We start from the raw sequence: 22,969 nt of genomic DNA, 5'->3' as shown, positions 1-22,969 counted from the left end.
TTCAGCCTTTCCTCATAGGGGAGCTGTTCCATTCCCTTTATCATTTTGGTCGCCCTTCTCTGTACTTTCTCCATTGCAGCTATAACTTTTTTTTTTTTTTTAGATGTGGTGACCAGAATTATCACTTCCGCTTTGTGAATTTGTTCATCCGGTGACTTTCCATAGGTATTAAGAACTTTAACATCTTGTCAGTCGAGGAATGCCATTTGTTTTATTTTGTGTCTTTGCAAATTAATATATTTTGGACGAACTAGTTGAGCTTTGAAATCATGTACCATTGAACATCTGCACCCTCGTGGTGGTGATCTGAGCTTTGGACTAACCTCAAGCCACATGTTGCAGATTTGAGGGAGTCCCAAAAATAAGGCATTGCAATAGTGAAGGGAAGACAGAATAGGCATCTGGGTGACAGTACTGAAATCACAGGCTGAAAAAGAGTTTTGAACTACCTTTTTGATATGGTAATGAAAAGTAAGAGGAATCTCACAGACAGCAAGTGTCTGAGTTTGAAAACTGATGGGAATTGACAGACCTTTCAGCAGAAGACAAACTGGAACATGGAAAACAGGAGAGAAGCAGAATGACTTTTTTTTCTTTCCTTACATTCAGTGCAAGCTAAGCCTTTTCAAAGCTATTTCTGTGTAGAACTCACAGTCCTTCCCACAATTAAGCTAAAGGTGCAAACTTTGCTCTCCAGCAAGCAGACAATTAAAGGAGGTGTTCCCAGGCAGGCAGTTTACAAGTGCTGTGAAAATGAGGCTACTAGTGTGCACTTTGCTGGCAGACAGGGTGAAGCCTGCACGGAGTGGCAGTTGCAGCCCTGAAGGGGACACAGTGGAACTGGGACTTGGGTTCCATGTGGGAATTTGATCTACTTTGGGTAAATGTGCATAAAATTGCTGCTGGGCAGACTGAATGGGATTCTTTGTTCTTTGGATGATGAAATTTAATGTGGATAAGTGCAAGGTTCCATATAGTTACACAATGTTAGGTTCCATATTAGGAGCTACCACCCAGGAAAGAGATCTAGGCATCATAGTGGATAATACTTTAAAATCATCGGCTCAGTGTGCTGCGGCAGTCAAAAAAGCAAACAGAATGTTAGGAATTATTAGGAAGGGAATGGTTAATAAAACAGAAAATGTCATAATGCCTCTATATCACTCCATGGTGAGATCGCACCTTGAATACTGTGTACAATTCTGGTCGCCGCATCCCAAAAAAGATATAATTGCGATGGAGAAGGTACAGAGAAGGGCAACCAAAATGATAAAGGGGATGGAACAGCTCCCCTATGAGGAAAGACTAAAGAGGTTAGGACTTTTCAGCTTGGAGAAGAGACGGCTGAGGGGGGATATGATAGAGGTGTTTAAAATCATGAGAGGTCTAGAACGGGTAGATGTGAATCTGTTATTTACTCTTTCGGATAATAGAAGGACTAGGGGGGCACTCCATGAAGTTAGCATGGGGCACATTTAAAACTAATCAGAGAAAGTTCTTTTTCACTCACTGGACAATTAAACTCTGGAATTTGTTGCCAGAGGATGTGGTTAGTGCAGTTAGTATAGCTGTGTTTAAAAAAGATTTGGATAAGTTCTTGGAGAAGTCCATTACCTGCTATTAATTAAGTTGACTTAGAAAATAGCCACTGCTATTACTAGCAACAGTAACATGGAATAGACTTAGTTTTTGGGTAATTGCCAGGTTCTTGTGGCCTGGATTGGCCACTGTTGGAAACAGGATGCTGGGCTTGATGGACCCTTGGTCTAACCCAGTATGGCATGTTCTTATCTACTTTTCCTCTGCATGCAGACATTGGTGGTCCCAGGCAGGAAAATAATGTACATAGATCGCATTATTAGTTCTCTACATGTTGTTTTCCTGGGAGTAGGTGCAAATGTGCATGGATACTTTGTTATATTCGCAGTAGCTTTCAAAGTTAAAGTGAGAGCTCTTTCTCTTTGGAAACTGGTACAAAGGCCATGGGTGTAAAGCGCTCTAAGACAATTGGAAACTTGTCCCTGCAAAATAAGGAAAAGGAAACCATAAGTTATCAGAGAATGAAATCAACTCCTGCAGTATATTAACACAAGGTCATAAGAACATAAGAATTTGCCATGCTGGGTCAGACCAAGGGTCCATCAAGCCCAGCATCCTGTTTACAACAGAGGCCAAACCAGGCCACAAGAACCTGGCAATTACCCAAACACTAAGAAGATCCCATGCTACTGATGCAATTAATAGCAGTGGCTATTCCCCAAGTAAACTTGATTAATGGCCATTAATGGACTTCTCCACCAAGAACTTCTGAAGAGGTTAGGGCTGTTCAGCTTGGAGAAGAGATGGCTGAGGGGGGATATGATAGAGGTCTTTAAGATCATGAGAGGTCTAGAACGGGTAGATGTGACGCAGTTATTTACACTTTCGAATAATAGAAGGACTAGGGGGCATTCCATGAAGTTAGCATGTGGCACATTTAAGACTAATCGGAGAAAATTCTTTTTCACTCAATGCACAATAAAGCTCTGGAATTTGTTGCCAGAGGATGTGGTTAGTGCAGTTAGTGTAGCTGGGTTCAAAAAAGGTTTGGATAAGGGGTGCTAAAGGGTCTTTTGTGGAAAAAATAGGAAAGAAGTACTGGGGAAAGAGTCAACCCAGTATACTAAATATCTTTTGTTCTCCAGTGTTTCTGATAGGAGATATGTCAGTAAGGATGGACAACCCTAACATTAAACTTAATTCAGGCAGGATGTGATGAATCCTGCATTCTCGGTGCCTGATTGAGTGGCTCCTTACACTTCTGCTGCTACTGCTCTTATTTTCTGTAACCTTTCTCTTTTTTTAGATTTGCAACAGTGAAATATGACAAAGCAGCAAAGAACATTAAAAACCAGTTTATGCATCTGACCAACTACAGTGTGAACAAGAAAAGCAGTGACTATGTCAGGTACAAGGTGTGCCCAGCTGGCAAAGGATACATCGCAAAATCTTAAGACGAAGTAGAAAAGCAAAGGGTCGCCCATTGTCATCACTACACCCCAGTCATGGAAAGGAGGTTTGCTGGGGTAATCTTGAAATTTAAGGCATGAATCAACCCCAAAAATCATAATACATCTTGACATATTCAGGTTTCAACTACATCAAGTGGTCCATTTCCAGAGGAATCATTCTCTGCAAATGTTGAGTTAAAACCAAGTCCTAAGGCCCTTTGATTCATTCCCTAAGCTGTCAGTAGACAAACATAGCCCATCAATGTTGTGTCAGCATTAAGGATTTTCCTGTTCTTCACTGAATGGTTCTACCAAACCCCCCCCCCCCCCCAAAACTGCTGCCTGGTCAGAGATTCTAGAGCGAGGTGGCCAACACTGGTTTTTTAGAACCACAGACAGGTCTTGTTTTCAGGCTGTTCACAATGATTATGCAAGGAAATATATTTACAGTAGATGCAATGGAAGAATAGCATTCAGATATATCTCATGAATATTCATTGTAGATATTCTGAAAACTGACATTGGCCACTCCTGTTATAAAGAGTCTTGCACAGTACTGTCCTGTCTCTCCTTTTGAGGGCTGGCCTGTGATGAACAATTGGCTTCTGACCATCTCCCACAAAAATGTGGTTCCCTGTATGTACCCTGATCAGTCCAGACTACTGGGTTTTGCTTCCCCTCCAGCAGATGGAAACAGAGAAGTTTTAATGGACTCCGTCCTATACCCCTGAGGTGCCACCTAGAGTGTTATGAAAGTGGACCCTTGTTTCGAGGTAGATAGCTACCATCGAAGGGCGAGGCCGCTTGGACTGAAGAGGCTTGCTAGAAGACTTCACCCTGGAAGCACGCAACCCCCCCCAGGAGGAGCCCGTAGGGGTCCGGCCGCTGGGACTTAGGCGACTCCTCTGAAGACTGTAGAAGGTCTGGATGCAGGCGCCTCCTGCAGGTCGTGGGTTCCAGACGGCTGGCGCCTCCAGCAGGTCGAAGCAGTCTGAGGACGGAGTCATAGAAGAGTCCAAAGCCGGTCCGAGATTCGATACACCAGCGGGGTCCGAGTCCAGTCCAGGGTCAAAGCAGGAGAAGGGTCCAAAGCCGTACCAGGGTCAAGCCAGGAGAAGACACGTCCACCAGTCAGGAGGTCAGAAGCCAAGAATCAATCCACGGAGCAGGGGAGAAGAGCGGGACGAAGAACCAGGAACCAAGAACACACTCAGGCAGGAACCTCAATACCAAGGCAAGGACTGAATGCTCAGCCCTTGCCTTAAGTACAGGAAGCCAGGGGAGGAGCTTCAGGGGGAGCCATGACACTTCCTGTCATGGCTCCTTTAAGAATCTCCCTTAGCCGCGCGCGCGGCTCCTAAGAGCAGAGGGGGAGGCGCCTGATGATCGCGGAGCCACGCTGCCGAACTCCGCAATGGCAGCGGCCGGGAGAAGGAAGAGGAAAGGGCTGTCTGTCACCGCAGGCACCCTCGACCATACCCGGCGACCCAGGTAAGCTATGTTTGTTGCGCCTGTTAGCCTGGCCTTAGTTGCGGTCGGCCGTGGCCGGCAGCCATGGCACCTGGTCCTGGTTGCTGGTTGCTGCTTGCCGCAGCCGACGTTGCTAACATAGAGTCTGCCAGTATTTCTCTGTCTCCAGCAGATGGTGGAGGTGCAAAACCTTGAGTCTGGGTTTTTAGTGTTAGGTTGTTAGTTCCTGTACGTACCCGGATCAGTCCAGACAGTGGGTTGAGCCTCCTTTCCAGCAGGTGGAGACAGACTAAAACTTGCAGGATGCCCTATATTTATTTATTTATTTATTTATTTATTTATTTAAATGCTTTAAAATATACCGACATTCATAGGACATATCATGCCGGTTCACAATCAACATTGTAAAGGAGGAAGAGGAAATTACAAATAACAGGGAGGGGGGAGGTGGAGCAGTGAAGGAAAAAGGAGAGGATGGGGGTCAGGTGACAGTAAGCGCAGAAGTTGCGGGAAGGAGAAAGGTAGTGAAGTGCTAGGGGAGAGAGAAATTGATAGGAACTGTGTTAAAAAAACTGAGAATAAAAAATTAACAAATTTACAAAATCAGCAATTCCCTAGGATGCATCAACGGATTAGAAGGGGTAAGGGAATTGGAAGTGGCAGTGGAGGGGGTTTAGGTCTGATTGGAGTCAGGGTATGCTTGTAAGAAAAGCCAGGTTTTGATGCCTTTTTTGAAGTTGGGTAAGGAAGGTTCAAGGCGGAGATACGTGGGAAGAGAATTCCAGAGGGAGGGGCCGGCTATGGTAAAGGCTCTCTCTCTGGTAGTTGAGTGGTGTGCTATTTTGAGGGGTGGGATGTGTACAGTGCCCGCCGTGGAGGCTCTGGGTGGACGATTGGATGTACGGAAACGTGGTGTTTCCTTGAGCCATTCGTGGTCATTTTTGTGAAGCATGTTATGGAGTATTGTAAGGGTTTTGTATTTTATACGGAAAGGGATGGGGAGCCAATGCAGTTCTTTTAAAATGGGTGTGATGTGTTCTCTCTTACGAGTGTCTGTGATGATTCGTGCCATGGAGTTCTGCAAGATTTGTAGTGGTTTAATTGTGGCGTAGGGCAGGCCTAGGAGAAGTGAATTGCAGTAGTCTAATTTTGATAGGATTGTGGACTGCAATACAAGGCGAAAGTCTTGAAGATGGAGGAGGGCTTTGAGCTTTTTGAGGATGTGGAGTTTATAGAAGCCGGTTTTTAGAAGGGATTTGATGTGTGGATGAAAATTAAGGTGTTTGTCTAATACAACACCTAGGTCTCTTACAGATGGCAGGATGGGGAGGGTTGTGGGGGTAGTTTTAGTAGAGGCCTGTGAGGTAACCTCGAGTTTGTTGGAAATGAGGATGATTTCAGTTTTTGCTGTGTTAAGAGCGAGTTGGAGGCTGTCTAAGAGAGAGTTAATGGAGGCAAGACAGGATTCCCAGAAGTTTAGAGTTTCTTGTAGGGTTTTTTTGCATGGGGATGAGGATCTGTACATCATCCGCATACATGAAGAAATTGAGACCGAGGTTAGAAAGTAGATAGCAGAGGGGAAGAAGATATATGTTAAAGAGGGTGGAGGATAAGGAGGATCCTTGGGGGACACCCTGGAGGAGGGGTATGCGTGGGGACTCAGAGTTGTCAATGTTGACCAGGTATTCTCTATGGGTGAGATATGAGGTAAACCATGATAGTACAGTGCCAGAGATGCCGATTTCTGATAGCCGGGATAGGAGTATTTGGTGGTTGACAGTGTCGAAAGCAGCAGAGATATCTAGTATAGCGAGTAAGAATGAGGTTCCTTGGTCCATGCCTATATGTATGGTGTTGGTGACTGCCAGAAGGAGGTTTTCCGTATTGCGACCTTTACGGAAGCCGAATTGTGCGGGGTGCAGAATGTTGTGGTTTTCGAGGTAGTCAGAGAGCTGGGTATTGACAACCTTTTCAAGTATTTTAGATACAAAAGGGAGGTTGGATATAGGCCGGTAGTTAGAGGGGTCTTTGGGGTCTAAGGTGGGCTTTTTTAGGAGGGGCTTGACTATTGCAAGTTTGAGTGGGTCTGGGACCTTGCCATATGTAAGAGAGCAGTTGATCAAGTCAGATAGGAGTCTGGATATGGATGTGGGAGAAGATAGGAGGGTCTTAGAGGGGATGGTGTCAGCAGAATGGGAAGCAGGTTTCATTCTTTTTAGAATGGTTTCAATTTCAAGGGTAGATGTTTGTTCGAATGTTTGCAGATTGGTTCTGGATGTTTTGGTAGGTAGGTGGAAAGTGGTGGGGGGCTTGGTGGTGAAGCGAAGGAGAATGTTGTCAATTTTATTCTTGAAGAAATTAGCAATTTCTGTGCATATATTTCTGTGCATATATCAGGACAATTTCTGTGCATATATCAGGACAGAGCCTATCCTCTCACCCTTCAGTATTCGTCTGTCTCCCAGCAGGTGCAGCATCTCCCCTTCGGTTCTCTGCTGTAGGCTTGTCAGCCTCTTCTTTCTCTTTAGGTTCAAGCAAGTACTTCTTTTGGTTCTTGTTTTTAAAAAAATTATAGAAAGTGAATCTCTGAAGGAATTTTTGCCTTCTTTTAGTGCCTTTTTGTGTGGGAGACGTCCGTCTCCCAGCTCTTGCCCGGCTCAGGGGGGCTTGTCCCCTTTTGCAGGAGGGGGTTCCCTGCTTAGTCCTGAGTCCGTGTACGCTTTCAGGTGTGGGGACCGACGCTCTCTGGGCCTCGTTTCCCCTCTGGCTGCTGAGAGGGTTTTGAACCCGCTGCTGTGCTCAGTAAAAAAAAAAAAAAAAAAAGAAAGGAGTTTCAAAGTTTTAACTTTCAATAAGTTGCAGGTACTCACCTACCTATAACTTATTTGCAGCAGTTGACCAGCTTTTTTAACTTTTTCTGGTCAGTATAGGATTAGAACCGGCAGTCAGAGAAGCAGAAGGCAGCAGGTTCCCGCCTGCTCTCTCCTGCTGTGCAGGCTGTCAATCAAGCTTTTTTTTTTTCAGCTTTTTTTTCTTCAGCCGCGGCTTAGCTATTTCCCGGCTGACAGCCTGTGTTTCTTGTGGGCTGTCCTCCTCGCGTTTTTCGCGGCAGGGCCTCTGCACTGCTTGTCTGCCGGGTGGGGAAGGTCCCTCCTCGGCAGGGCAAGCAAATTTAGCCCAGGGCTCCACTCCTCCCGGCATGGCTGGACCTTTCCCGGGTCGGCAGAGCCCGGGAACGGCCGCCATCTTGGATTTTTCATCGGGGCCGATTTCAGTGCTCCCTGGGGCTGGGGGGCCGGATTTTTTCGATTTAACCCCCGATTTGGCCACCGCGGGTTCCCAGGAGGGGGATCCTGACCTTCCCTCGCCCCCCCCGGTAAATCCAGGGTCCCTTTTTCCATGGATTTCGTCGTCCTCATGCACAAATCTTATTTAGCTAGCCTGCATGAGATGGATGAAAGCCCCCCCTGGCCCTCCCCCCCTGTCTAAAATCCCTCGCTCAGCGCCGTTGACCTCTTGACCGGCTGCGGAGCCTCAGGGACCAGTTCGGGTGCAGGTGGTCCCGGGGGTACTCCCCTCCCCGGTGTCTCCTGGGTCCTCAGACCCCGCTGCTTCCTCGGATTCGGCAGATGCCCCCCACCCTAGAGGGGGATGACACCAGAGCCCTTCGTCTTTTTCATAAGGAGGAGCTAGAGCCTTTCTCCCTTTTGTTTTGGAGGAGCTGGGTCTGGAAAGTCCCTCCGTGGCTAATCTCATGGCCTCACTTCCTAAGGATATGAACCCGGTTTTGGGAGGGCTCCGGGCTCCGGCCTCGGCCTTTCCCTTCCACCCCATGCTTAAGTTCCTTATCCTACGGGAATGGGGAGGCTCCTGAGGGTTCGCTCCAGGTGGGGCGTGCGATGGATAAGCTCTATCCCCTCCCGGAAGAGGGCTTGGAGCTGTTGCGATATCCATCAGTGGATTCTTATGTTTCTGCAGTGGCCAAGCACACCACGATCCCGGTGGAAGGTTCCACAGCCCTAAAGGATTCGCAAGATCGTAAGCTGGAGGCTCACCTGAAGCGCATCTTTGACGTCTGGGCCCTCTGGGTTCGGGCGTCTTGCTGTAGCAGCCTCATGATGCGGGCAGGCCTCCAGTGGGTCCAACAGTTACTCTGCGCCCGGGAGCTTCCGCCAGGTGAGGCAGATCAGGCCGAACGTCTGGAGGCGGTAATCGCCTACGTGTCGGACGCCCTCTACGATTTGGTCCGTGTCCAGGCGAAGGCAATGGTTTCAGCAGTGGCTGCCCGGAGGCTCCTTTGGCTTCGCCACTGGTCGGCTGATCAGTCCTCGAAGACCCGGCTGGGCACGCTTCCCTTCAAAGGTAAGATGCTCTTTGGCGAGGACCTCGACAAGCTTATGGACTCCTTGGCTGACAACAAGGTCCATAAACTTCCAGAGGACCGCCCTAAGGCTTCTCGGTCCTTCGCGGCCTCTCGCTTTTGCTTCAGGGGTCAGCGTCTCTTCGCTTCTCGAGGGCGGGGCGGTACTACTAGGGGGTCTTCTCGTGCGCAGTCCTTTCGTGGCAGGCGGCCCTTTCACGAGGGCCAGCCCGTGCGTACCACCGCTAAACCTGCCACACAATGAAGTTCAGCCGGCCCATCCCTCGGTCCCTTACCTCGGCGGATGCCTCTCCCTGTTTTTCGAGGAATGGGTCAAAATCACTTCGGATCAGTGGGTCCTCGACATTATCAGAGACGGGTACGCTTTCGACCTCGTCAGGGAACTTCCAGATCTCTTTCTGTTCTCACCTTGTGGCTGGGCCAAGAGGGGCGCGGTGGTCCAGACTCTCTCCAAGCTTCTGGATCTGGGGGCGGTGGTCCCACTCCCAGAAAGGGAAATTGGTGCCAGCCAGTATTCTATTTACTTCACCGTGCCCAAAAAGGACGGGTCCTTCCGCCCAATCCTGGACCTCAAGAGGATCAATCGGGCCCTCAAGATCCCCCACTTTCGCATGGAAACCTTGCTGGGCGGTCATTGCGGCGGTCCGTTCAGGAGAGTTCCTTGCTTCCCTCGATCTCGCAGAAGCATATTTTCATATCCCCATCCACCGCGACTACCAGAAGTTTCTCTGATTCCACATTCTCAACTAGAACTTCCAGTTTCGAGCTCTCCCCTTCGGCCTTGCGACCGCTCCTCGCACCTTCACGAAGGTAATGGTAGTAGTGGCTGCGGCCGCGGCCTTGCGCCGGGAAGGGATTCTCGTCCATCCCTATCTGGACAATTGGCTCATCAGGGCCAAGTTGGAGACCTCTTGCCGGCAGGCGGTGGATCGAGTCCTGGATCTCCTTGCCTCTCTCGGGTGGATAGTGAACTTTTCCAAGAGCAAGCTTCAGCTCTCCCAGGAGTTGGAATTTCTGGGAGCACACTTCGACACCCGAGTAGGCAAGGTTTTCTTACCTCGGGCGCGAGCCCTCAAACTGATCGGTCAGGTTCAGAATTTGATTGCGCTATCTTCACCGACGGCCCGGGATTATCTCCAAGTCCTGGGCTCCATGGCTTCTACCATCGATCTGGTCCCCTGGGCTTTTGCTCATATGCGTCCATTACAGAAAGCTTTGCTGTCTCGTTGGCAACCAGTGTCGGAGCAGTTCCACGTAGTCCTTCCCTTCTTGGAGTCTACTGCCGACGAATTACAGTGGTGGCTGTCCTTTCCTCATCTCCTACAAGGGATGCCTCTTCAAGCTCCACAGTGGACGATAGTAACCATGGACGCCAGCTTGTTGGGCTGGGGTGTGGTCTGCCTATCTCAGTCCACCCAGGGGACATGGTCCCAGACTCAGTCGACTGGAAACTTTGGCAGTCCGCCTGGCTCTTCAGGAGTTCCTTCCTCTGATCCGCGACAAGGCGGTATGAGTCCTGTCCGACAACTCCACCACAGTCGCCTACATCAGTCGCCAAGGGGGCACTCGCAGTCCCCTGGTAGCCTTAGAAGCCAGCCGCCTACTCGCTTGGGCGGAGCGTCACCTACAGTGCCTTGCGGCCTCTCACATCACCGGAAAAGACAATGTTCAAGCTGACTTCCTCAGCCGGCAGTCGCTCGATCCGGGAGAATGGGAACTCTCGGCTCTGTTAGTGGACAGGTAGGGTCCTCCTTATCTAGACCTCATGGCGACTCTGCGCAATGCCAAAGCCAATCGGTTCTTCAGCCGCTGGAGGGAACACGGCGCAGAGGGCGTGGACGCTCTGGCTCTCCCTTGGCCGGCGGACTTGCTTCTGTATGTGTTCCCCCCGTGGCCTCTGGTAGGGAAAGTTCTCAGGAGAATCGAACTCCACCGGGGTCCGGTGATTCTCGTCGCTCCTGAGTGGCCGCGAAGGCCGTGGTTCGCGGATCTCATCAATCTAGTGGTGGACGGGCCCCTGCGCCTCAGTCATCTCCCTCGTCTCCTCCGGCAGGGGCCTGTATTTTTCGACCAGGCCGATCGCTTCTGTCTAGCAGCCTGGCTTTTGAACGGCGTCGCCTGAGGCGCAAAGGTTATAGGGAGGAGGTCATCTCCACCCTGCTGCGAGCCCGGAAGCAGTCGACTTCTCTGGCTTATGTGCGCATCTGGAAGGTCTTTGAGTTCGCATGTACGGAGGTGGGCGTCCCGGCGCGCTCCGCCTCGATTCCTTTGGTTCTTTCTTTCCTTCAGAAGGGTCTCTCTAAGGGTCTCTCCTTCAGTTCCTTACGCGTTCAAGTCTCTGCGCTTGGCTCTCTCCTGGGTCGGGTGGATGGTCATGCCTTGGCTGCTCACCCGGACGTCATTCGTTTCCTGAGGGGCGTTAGTCACCTCCGCCCTCCCTCTCGGGCCATGTGTCCATCTTGGAGTCTCAACCTCGTCCTTCGTGCTCTCTGTGTGGCTCCCTTTGAGCCTCTTCGCCACGCTACGCTCAAGGATCTTACTCTTAAGACTGTCTTTCTAGTCTCTATCTCCTCTGCTCATCATATTTCCGAGCTTCAGGCACTTTCCTGTCGGGAGCCCTTTTTGCGTTTTTCTGATTCCGGGGTCTCTCTCAGGACGGTTCCTTCCTTCTTGCCTAAGGTTGTCTCTGCTTTTCACGTCAACCAGTCGGTGGAACTCCCCGCGTTCTCTCCGGAGGAGATTGTGGGTACGGCTGGGGGCGACCTCCGTCGACTGGATGTCAAGCGAGTCTTGCTTCGTTATCTTCAAGTCACCAATGACTTTCGCGTTTCGGACCATCTCTTCGTCCTTTGGAGTGGTCCCAACCGGGGTAAACAGGCTTCTAAGACCATGATTGCGCGGTGGTTGAAGGAAGCCATTTCCTCGGCATATCTTTGTCAGGGTCGTCCACTTCCTGAGGGTCTGAAAGCCCATTCTCTGTGTTCTCAGGCTACTTTTTGGGCGGAGAAGTCAGTCTGTCTCTCCGCAGGAGATTTGCAGGGCTGCCACTTGGACGTCTCTGCATACTTTTGCTCGGCACTACCGTTTGGATGTACACGCTCCGGTGTTCGGTTCCTTTGGGCGGCACGTGCTTCGAGCGGGACTGTCTCGGTCCACCCAGTTTAGGGAAGCTTTGGTACATCCCACTGTCTGGACTGATCCGGGTACGTACAGGAAAGGAAAATTAGTTCTTACCTGTTAATTTTCGTTCCTGTAGTACCACGGATCAGTCCAGACACCCTTCCCTGTCTGTCTTCTGACCTCTCGAAGCTTGTTTTCTTGCAGGTCTGCAGATTTCATATTTTCCTTGGTGCAACATTACTAAGCATTTACACCAGAAGCCTTGGTGGTTATTTTATACCAAGTTTATGCAAGAGCGTATAGGTATACTATGCTTCTACATTAATCTATGGTTGCTCCGTTGAGCTTTTGGTTACTTGCTTGATCCTATTCTTGGTTTTATTGTTTTCTGCTTTGACATACGTTATACTGAAGGGTGAGAGGATAGGCTCTGTCCTGATATAGGGCATCCTGCAAGTTTTAGTCTGTCTCCAGCTGCTGGAAAGGAGGCTCAACCCACTATCTGGACTGATCCGTGGTACTACAGGAACGAAAATTAACAGGTAAGAACTAATTTTCCTTTGGTTGGTATTTGTCCCTTAGGGAATTTTAATATATAGCAGAAGACAGATTTAAAAAAAAAAAAAAAAAAAGGACCAAACAGGGGAAAGAGAAAATATCTCTTTAAGCCTCCCAGGGGTTTGCTAGGTCCTGGTGGGACCATCCCCTCCCCCTGGTAGCAGAGGCTCTGGGGCAGAGGGTTGAGAACTCTCTAACTGCCCACGGCTGAGTGTGACACTTGGGGCGGGCCGGGCCCTGGTTCACTCACCCTCTGAAAGTCTGCACACAGGAAAAGATCAACGCTGAGGTGATTTCTTTAGTTTTTCAGCCGGCCCGGCGGTCTCTTTATCCCAGGACAAGCAGGATGCTAGTCCTCACATATGGGTGACGTCACCGACGGAGCCCTATTGCAGGAAAACTTTATGTCAAAGTTTCTAGAAACTTTCGACTGGTCCTGTGAGGCCACTGAGCATGTCCAGCATGCCATGATATTCTCTGCCACAGGGGTCTCTCTTCAGTCTTCGTTTTTTCGCGCTGCTGTAAGCATTGCGGAGCAAGGAGCCTTGTGAGTTTTCTCAGAGTTTGCTGACTGAAAAGTTACTTATTTTCTCATTCTTTTCTCCCATAAGGGATCTCTCTTAGATTTCCACCGGCTGGTGAGTAATCATAGTCTCGTTTTTACTCCCTGAGTAAAAACTTTTTTCTCATAAATTTTCCCTCATTTCATCGACAGCTGTCGATAGAAAATGGCTACCGTATTTAAAAAATGTCCCGTCTGTAATCGGACAATGTCCATTACAGACCCACACCTCGAATATGTCCTTTGTTTGGGGGACAAACATGATGTCTCAACCTGCCCAAAATGTGCAGAGATGACTCCGAAAGGAAGAAAACTTTGCCAAGAGAAGATGGAACATCTTTTTCACTTACAGCTTCTTCCTTCTCCCTCAACATCAACAAAATCGTCTTCTGCCAGAGTTTCAAAAAGAATAATATTGAAAAAACGTCGTCCGGAGGGGTCCGGAGATCATCCATCGCCATCGACGGCATCAACAAGGTCAGTAATCGAACACCGGCCAAAACATCGTCACAGACATCGGATACATAGACTCCAGCGGCGCTTCTCTCCCCAGAGGAACAGACCGCTAAGCAGCTTTAAACTACAGGAAACACCGCTACCCTCGACACCGGGGCCTTCACCTTCCGAGGTAATACCAATCCTTGAACCTCCGCAGGGCTCTGTGGAAGGGGTATCGACGACTCCACTGCCACCGTGTTCAGTTGCTCTGCCTGCACCAGCTGTTCCGCAGGAATTGTTGGATTTTATCCGGCAAGCAGTGCTCCAGGCCCTTAAGAAGCAGATGCCTATTCCGGTGCCTTCACTGATGCTGGTTCCCGAACCGATGCCGGTGCTTGCACCGAAGCCAGTGACTATACCGATGCTGACGACTCCGATGCTGGTACCATTACCGATGCCGGTGCTTGCACCGAAGCCGGTGACTACACCGATGCCGACGACTCCGTTGATGCCGGTGCCTACACCGATACCAGCCAAGGTGCCACTGACACGGCCATCGATGATACCGACGCCATCTTCGATTCCGGGCCCGATACCATCGATGCCAAGCTTACCTGAAGACCCAGGACATCCAGAACTGGCACTCTATCAGCTCTTAATGAAAAGATTTGATGAGGTAGTCGGTGCTCTTCCTCCCATGCCTCGGAAAGAACAGCCGGAAGACATACCCTTCGATGACCCGCAACCAGGTCCTTCAGGGCTTCCTCGTCTACCTAGACCTTCTCCATTATCTCCACATAGAGAAGATCCATACGATACTTGGGACGATGGACAAACAGACACCTCATCCGAAGATTTCATGTCAGATCCTTCACCTCCAGACCCAAGAAAGAAATCTCCACTGGAGGATTTATCCTTCACCAATTTCTTTTTGGGCCTTCCATTGTTAACTATTTGCCCACTACAACTTTTACAAAACGCTGCAGCGCGATTATTATCTAACTCCAACAAATTTGACCACATTACCCCAGTTTTGATGAGCCTTCATTGGCTTCCTATCAGCTGCCGAATTAAATACAAATGTCTAACGCAGATCCATAAAGCTATTTATGGCAACAACAACGAATGGCTGAATGCAGCTCTGCATATTCATACACCCTCTCGTAATTTACGGTCTTTTGGCAAGGCACTTCTTTCGGTTCCTTCAATAAAATCAGCACATCTTAACGCAGTTAGGGAAAGAGCCCTTTCAATAGCTGGCCCTAAATTATGGAATTCTCTCCCACTTGAGCTACGTTTAGAGGAGAGTATTCAGCCTTTTAAGAAGCAACTAAAAACATGGTTGTACACGCAAGCTTTCATCACTACAGTATGATTCCAATCGACTTTCCCTGGGAACTAGAATATAGACAGGAGATTTTTATATTTTTATTAACCCTATTGTTAGTTTGATATTGAATGATTTGTATGTATTTTATTATTTTAACTGAGTATTGTATAATTTTGTTACATTATTTATAGGGTTTTATTTTATTTTATTTTACGATATTTTATTTGTTTTTAGGACATGTCGTTAAAGACAGTCCATTGCTCTATTGTAAACCGACTTGAAGTGTACACAATGGGGCGGATTTTCAGAGCCCTGCTCGCGTAAATCCGCCCAAAACCGGGCGGATTTACGCGAGCAGGGCCCTGCGCGCCGGGAAGCCTATTTTACATAGGCCTCCCGGCGCGCGCAGAGCCCCGGGACTCGCGTAAGTCCCGGGGTTCTCCGAGGGGGGCGTGTCGGGGGCGGGCCCGGTCGTCGCGGCGTTTCGGGGGCGTGTCGGCAGCGTTTTGGGGACGGGTACGGGGGCGTGGCTACGGCCCGGGGCGGTCCGGGGGCGTGGTCGCGCCCTCCGTACCCGCCCCCAGGTCGCGGCCCGGCGCGCAGGAGGCCCGCTCGCGCGCGGGGATTTACGCCTCCCTCTGGGAGGCGTAAATCCCCCGACAAAGGTAAGGGGGGGTTTTAGACAGGGCCGGGTGGGTGGGTTAGGTAGGGGAAGGGAGGGGAAGGTGAGGGGAGGGTAAAGGAAAGTTCCCTCCGAGGCCGCTCCGATTTCGGAGCGGCCTTGGAGGGAACGGGGGTAGGCTGCGCGGCTCGGCGCGGCTCGGCTATACAAAATCCATAGCCTTGCGCGCGCCGATCCAGGTTTTTAGCAGATACGCGCGGCTCCGCGCATATCTACTAAAATCCAGCGTACTTTTGTTTGCGCCTGGAGCGGTCCATGATGTCCTTCTGGACCTACAACATCGGCTTTGGGAGCATCCATGCTCAGTGCCTGCTGTAAATAAAAGAATGGACACAACGTATTTGGTGCATGCTGCTCCTGGCTACCAAAAGTCACAGCTTCCACACCAAACAGTGGTGGTGGAATCTGCACAAAAGAAGTCGAAGAGGATAAGACCACATTCCTCAACTCCCCTGGGAAAAGACCACAGATTCTTGGATTCCCTAGGAAAGAAGGTTTATCAAGGAGCCATGTTAAATTCCAAAATATCTTCTTACCAATTATACATGACTCAATACCAAGGAAATCTGTGGAAACAGATGCAGGAGTTTATACCATCATTGCCACAACAACATCAAGAAGCAGCCCAGGCAATTATCCACAAAGGGCTGGAGGCGGGCAAGCACGAGGTCTGTGCTGCCTATGATGGCTTTGAAACAGCATCTAGAATGGCTGCATCAGGTATAAGTGCAAGACGTTGTGCTTGGCTTAAAGCCTCCGGCCTCAGGCCTGAAGTCCAGGAAAAATTGGTTGACCTCCCATGTCTTGGTGATAACCTTTTTGGTTTCAAAGTACAAGATGCGGTTGCTCAATTGAAAGAGCATACCGAAACCTTACGACAACTCTCATTAATTCCACAGGATCCAGCCACACAGTCATCTGATAGGCCTCAAAGGAAAGAACCTAGAAGACCATTCTACCGAGAAAGGTGGTATTACCCTCCAACATCTAGGAACAGATCTTCTAGGCCGCAACAAAGACCTCAGCCCAGACAACCTAGGGCAGCTAGGCCTCAACCTCTGCCACAGATGGGACTGGCTGCTGGCTTTTGAGATTTTTCCCAGAGACCGAAGCCATCTCTCCAATCCTCATCCACAGCTTCCGGTAGGAGGTCAAGTATCCGCCTTTTACAACCATTGGGTGCAAATAACAACAGACCAATGCGTACTTGCAATAATATCTCGAGGTTACCAACTCAATTTCCTCTCAATACCAAAAGATTCTCCTCCGAGACCTTCTTCTCTAAGCGAAAATCACATAATTCACCCACAAGTAGAATTATCCACTCTTCTGAGAGCCAGAGCAGTAGAGCTCGTGCCCCGGGCTCAGCAGGGCAGAGGATTCTATTCCCGTTATTTCCTCATTCCAAAGAAAACCGGAGGCCTATATCCCATCCTAGACCTCAGAAATCGCAACAAATTTCTGAAGAAAGAAAAGTTCAGGATGGTCTCTCTAGGCACCATGCTTCCACTTCTTCAAACAGGAGATTGGCTTTGTTCTCTGGATCTTCAAGATGCTTATGCTCACATTCCAATATTCCCCCCTCATCGCAAGTACCTACGCTTCATGGTGGGTCATCAGCACTTCCAGTACAGAGTGCTTCCATTCGGATTCGCCTCCGCTCCCAGAGTATTCACCAAATGTCTGGCAGTAATAGCAGCACACTTGCACAAAGAAAGTGTCCATGTCTTTCCATATCACTGGGCAACAAATTTTCACAAAAGTCATGTTACTGAAATGAAATTAGTCAATTCTTATAAATTTCCATGTGCTAAACATGAATGTGACTGTGAAAATGCAAAATTGGCTCTAGTTTTTTTTTGTAATATGCAATAATATAATTACATCTTGAATTGTATGCCAATAGTAGGAGACCTACGGTTAATACCGTTTGAAAAATGAAGTCATAGACTACGTCTTAGATTTCTTTGCTTGTCTCTTGTACACCTGTTTGGGAGCATCTCTGCGGAGTATCCAGCAGTAGTCAGCCAGCATGAATATTTCAAATGCTCACCCTTTCTGACTGGGCTTCATATAGTACACTGCTGACGTCAGCTTACTCAGCAGCAGCATGGCAGTAGAACTGCATTGCATCAGAAAATGATGTAATAAACTCTGGATGATGTGTGCATGATGGTATTATGCAATATGATGCAATATTACATCATTCTAGGCTTATTTACAGTCCTGGATAAATTTACATGACTAAACATAGAAAGTGAACCATATTAAATATCTTCAAAACGAGAGCCAATAAAAGCTTTTCATGGTCGTATTCGTGTTCAGCACATCAAGATACTACAGAGTAGGACTTTTTAGGCCAGTAACACTTTCATTGTTGCCCAGTGACTGCTGGCTCATCAGAAGTCAATCTCAACAAGGAACTCTGGCTTCTCTCAGGTGAATAATTACTCTACTTCACTCCATGGGCTTTCTCATCAATTATCAAAAGTCCCATCTCATTCCATCTCACCTGCTTCAATTCATAGGAGCAGAATTGAACACTATCCTCTCAAAGACCTTTCTACCTGAGGATTGAGCGAAGACACTTTCCCTTCTGGCACACTCAATTCACTCGAACAAACAAGCAAAAGCTCATCAGTTTCTAACCTTACTAGGCCACATGGCCTCCACAGTGCATGTACTCCTATGGCAAGGTTAGCCATGAGGGTCACCCAATGGACTTTAAGATCACAATGAATCCAAGCCATTCAACCACTGTCCTCTCCAATTCAAGTAACCCACCAGCTACATTCATCTCTACTTTGGTGGGCGAACATGGGCAATTTGCGCAAGGGCCTACCCTTCCAACAACCAGGCCCACAGATAACTTTAACTACAGATGCATCCAAGCAACATTTCAAATCAATTTCCTGGAACTTCGAGCCATACATTATGCTCTGCATGCGTTCAAAGACTGCCTTTCACTCAAGACTGTTCTGATTCAAACGGATAACACAATAGCCATGTGGTATATCAACAAACAGGGAGGTACGGGCTTGTATCTCCTTTGCCAAGAAGCTGCACAGATTTGGGACTGGGCCCTAACACATTCAATGTTTCTCCGGGCCACTTATCTAGCGGGCATCCACAACGTAGTTGCAGATCGCCTCAGTCATCAGTTCCAACCACACGAGTGGTCCCTGGATCCCATAGTAGCGACTAGGATATTCCAACTTTGGGGACAACCAACAATGGAACTCTTTGCATCACAACTGAATCACAAAGTGGACAGATTCTGTTCTCTGCACAAACAGAAAAACCAGCCAGCCAAGGATGCCTTTGCTCGCCCTTGGAACTCAGGCCTTCTATATGTGTATCCTTTGATACTGCTCGTAACCAAAACTCTAGTGAAGCTACAACAGGACAAAGGGACCATGATACTCATAGCCCCATATTGGCCTCGACAAGTATGGTTTCCCACACTTCTAGACCTCTCGATCAGGGATCCAATTCGCCTGGGGGTAGCTCCCAATCTCATAACTCAGGATCAGGGTCTGTTGCGCCATCCCAGCCTTCAATCCCTATCTCTGACAGCATGGATGTTGAAAGCTTGATTTTACAAACACTCCATCTTTCAACAAATGTATCTCAAGTGCTTATAGCTTCACGTAAACCTTCCACACGAAAGAACTATTCTTCGAAATGGAAAAGATTCACTTTGTGGTGCATACAAAAGAGTACCGATCCTTTCTCCTGCCCCACAACTTCTTTACTAGATTACTTATGCCATCTTTCAGACTCTGGTCTCCAGACTTCATCTGTAAGAGTACATTTAAGTGCAATCTCAGCTTACCATAACAAGATGGGAGATGCACCAATATCCATACAACCTCTTGTCAGCAGGTTTATGAGAGGTTTAACTCAACTTAAACCACCAATTCGGCCACCAGTCACAGAATGGGACCTGAATCTGGTCGTCTTAAGACTCATGCGTTCTCCTTTCGAACCCATGAATTCCTGTGATGTTAAATTTCTCACATGGAAGACTATCTTCCTTATAGCCATTACATCAGCTAGAAGGGTTAGTGAGTTGCAAGCACTTGTCACGTACTCACCCTATACAAAATTCCTACATGACAGAGTGGATCTCCATACACATCCAAAATTCCTCCCCAAGGTAGTTACGGAATTCCACTTGAACCAATCCATAGTTTTACCCACATTCTTTCCAAGGCCTCATTCTCACCAAGGAGAACGGGCCTTACATACCTTGGACTGTAAACGTGCACGAGCATTTTACTTAGACTGCACTGCAGTCCACAGGAAATCCACTCAACTCTTTGTATCTTATGATCCAAACAAACCGGGGAAACCAGTGGGTAAACATACTCTATCCAATTGGCTAGCAGATTGTATACAGTTTTGCTATGAAGAAGCAGGCCTTCCTCTCCAAGGGCGAGTAAAGGCACATTCAGTGAGAGCAATGTCAACCTCAGTAGCACACTATCGTTCAGTGCCAATTCTTGACATATGTAAAGCAGCAACATGGAGTTTTCTTCACACCTTTGCAGCTCATTACTGTTTAGATAAAGAAGGACGAAAAGATTCAGCCTATGGATAATCTGTCTTAAAGAACTTGTTTCCAGTTTAATCCCAACTCCTTCTACATCCAATCTGCTGTGATCTTCGACTGCCTCATTTTCAGCAACAATACTTCACTGTTGCTTCACTACAAAATGACTCAGCCTCTAGCTTGCTAATCACCCATATGTGAGGACTAGCATCCTGCTTGTCCTGGGATAAAGCAAAATTGCTTACCTTGTAATAGGTTTTATCTCAGGACAGTAGGATGTAGTCCTCACGAAACCCACCCGCCACCCCGCGGAGTTGGGTCCAATATGTTTATTATTTTATTTTTGCTAAAGCTTATTGCTACATATGAGACTGAAGAGAGACCCCTGTGGCAGAGAATATCATGGCATGCTGGGCATGCTCAGTGGCCTCACAGGGCCAGTCAAAAGTTTCTAGAAACTTTGACAGAAAGTTTTCCCGCAATAGGGCTCTGTCAGTGACGTCACCCATATGTGAGGACTACATCCTGCTGTCCTGGGATAACACCTATTACAAGGTATGCAATTTTGCTTTCGGTGCTCCTTCCTTCAGACGCTGTTTTCGCTGTCCGTTTCAGTACCTACAGGCTCCCGGGGGTTTGGCTTTGTCACACTGGTTCTCTTTTTCGGGCCCGATCCTAATTTAGCTCGGGGATCATGCCACGTGGTGTGGCAGTGCGCACGCGAGTGGCTATTGCGGGCCGGAACTTGTACTGGGTGCTTGTCGGGCGGTGAAGGCACTTCGGGGGTCCTGATTCTGATGAAATTGCAGCGCAGCAACTTTAGAGCACGCAGGGACCCTGGAGGGGCAGAATTGCTGCGGCAGCCTCAGGACCTTTTTCACCTCAGCATAGGCACTGAAGCCTTGCTGCGAACATTCAGAGAGCAGGAGAAAGCTGCCCTGGGGGAGGGGAGCTCCCGCCACCTCTTTTGCTGCGTCCTGCTGCCACTGGGGGGTGGGGGCGCGACTTGCAGGCAGCTCAGATCTCTTAATCGGAGGAGGAACAGGGGAAAGACTCGGATGAGTCATCTTCTTCGTTCTCCTCAGAGTTTGTTTGATTAATGCATAAAGCCTTCAAACCACAGAAAACAGCAAAGAGCCAGGGTGCTAAGGTATGTGAGGTTCCGGCGTTGGTGGGGGCAGGGAAAGAGCCCTCGTCACTCCGCAAGCATCCCAAGTCACACAGTGCCATGGAGGCCCCCAAGGCCAAACGCCCTTTCCTGTCCGGGGGACAGTTATACGGATGGGGCAGATGAAGGGGAATTGCCTCCGCAAGCCCCTGGTGAGGGACTGGATGCGGATCAGGATCTCCAGCTCCAGCCGGCCAAACAAGTAGGCGCGCCTCTCTTGGAAGGCGATGATCCCAAGGTGGTCCGTCTGTTCCGAAGGGAGGAACTGGGTCCGCTTATCCCGGCCATTCTGGAAGAGCTGGGCATTGAGGTTTCTCCAGAGGATTCACGGTTTTGGTCTATGAATCCGGTGATGGTGGGGCTCAGGGGTCCAGCTAGATCTTTTACGTTTCATATGTCAGTTATGGATCTTTTGTTTAAGGAGTGGGACACTTCGGACCTGGTATTAAAAGTAAGTCGGGCTATGGACAAGTTATACCCGCTTCCGGAGGAAGCGCTGGACCGCCTTAAGATCCCTAAGGTGGACACCGCGGTCTCGGCAGTGACCAAGAAAACCACCATCCCGGTAACAGGAGCCACTGCCCTAAAGGATTTGTAGGATCACAAATTGGAATTGCAACTTAAAAAGATTTTTGAGGTTTCGGTCCTAGGAGTCCAAGCTGCTATCTGCAGTAATTTCGCGCTCTGAGCCAATCTCCACTGGGTGCAGGATTTGCAAGCAGCGGTGTCCCTTTCTGTGAGTGAGGCGATGCAAGCAGGGCGCCTGGAGGCAGCGGTAGCTTACAGTGCTGACGCGCTTTATGATCTATTACGGACTTCTGGCAGGACTATGGTCTCGGCCTTGTCCGCCCACAGGCTCCTCTGGCTTAGACACTGGGCGGCGGATGTTTCATCTAAGGCTCAGCTGGGTTCCTTACCCTTCAAGAGTAAGCTGCTATTCGGGCAACAATTGGAGGAAATGATAAAATCTTTAGGGGAGAACAAAGTCCATAGGTTGCCGGAGCATAGACCCAGGACGAGAGGATCCTTTCCTCAACGGGCGAGGTTTCGGGGAAATCGCCGGTTTCGCTCTTCACGTTCTACTTGTTCGTCTTTTCAGCAGGGTTCTGGCTGCCAATCTTCTTGGAATCAGTCCTTTCGAGGGCGCCAACCGGCCAGAGATGGAGCCCTACAGGCTCATGGGGGGGCCCTAAGGCTGTGCAATTAAGTGAGGCCGGTCCACTCTTCCGTCCCAAGAATAGGGGGGAGGTTATCCCTTTTTCTAGAAGAGTGGACACTGATCAGAGGGTCCTCAGTATCGTAGAACACGGCTACGCATTAGATTTTGTTCGGCTCTGATCAGTGGGTCCTCAGTATCGTAGAACACGGCTACGCATTAGATTTTGTTCGGCTGATCCACAACTGGTACATGGTTTCCCCATGCCGTACCACCAAAAATGCCGGGTGGTGCAAGACACTCTGCGGCAGTTGCAGGATCTAGGCGCTATAGTTCCGGTACCCGCAGGAGAGCTCAGGCGAGGGCGTGCTACTCCAACTACTTTGTAGTGCCCAAGAAGGAGGGCACCTTCCTTCCCATCCTAGATTTGAAGAGAGTCAATTGGACTCTAAAGGTGCCTCGTTTTCGGATGGAAACTCTTCGCTCGGTGATAGTGTCTGTGCACAAAGGAGAATTCCTGGCGTCTCTGGATCTGATGGAAGCTTACTTGCACATTCTG

At 48.9% G+C, this 22,969-nt stretch overlaps 1 protein-coding gene across 1 annotated transcript in view; it reads left to right on the top strand.

Moving 5' to 3' along the window:
- The window catches only part of TTLL5 (tubulin tyrosine ligase like 5), a 798,469-nt gene that overhangs the window by 198,566 nt on the left and 576,934 nt on the right, over positions 1-22,969 (top strand). The window contains 1 exon segment of the mRNA XM_029598396.1: positions 2,846-2,947. Within this exon segment, the coding sequence (XP_029454256.1) occupies positions 2,846-2,947 (102 nt within the window).

The sequence above is a fragment of the Rhinatrema bivittatum genome, chromosome 4 (genome assembly GCF_901001135.1).
Source record: "Rhinatrema bivittatum chromosome 4, aRhiBiv1.1, whole genome shotgun sequence".
In the NCBI taxonomy this organism is placed as follows: Eukaryota; Metazoa; Chordata; class Amphibia; order Gymnophiona; family Rhinatrematidae; genus Rhinatrema; species Rhinatrema bivittatum.
Note: the sequence above shows the minus strand (reverse complement) of the source record. Positions and strands in the feature narration are given on the sequence as shown.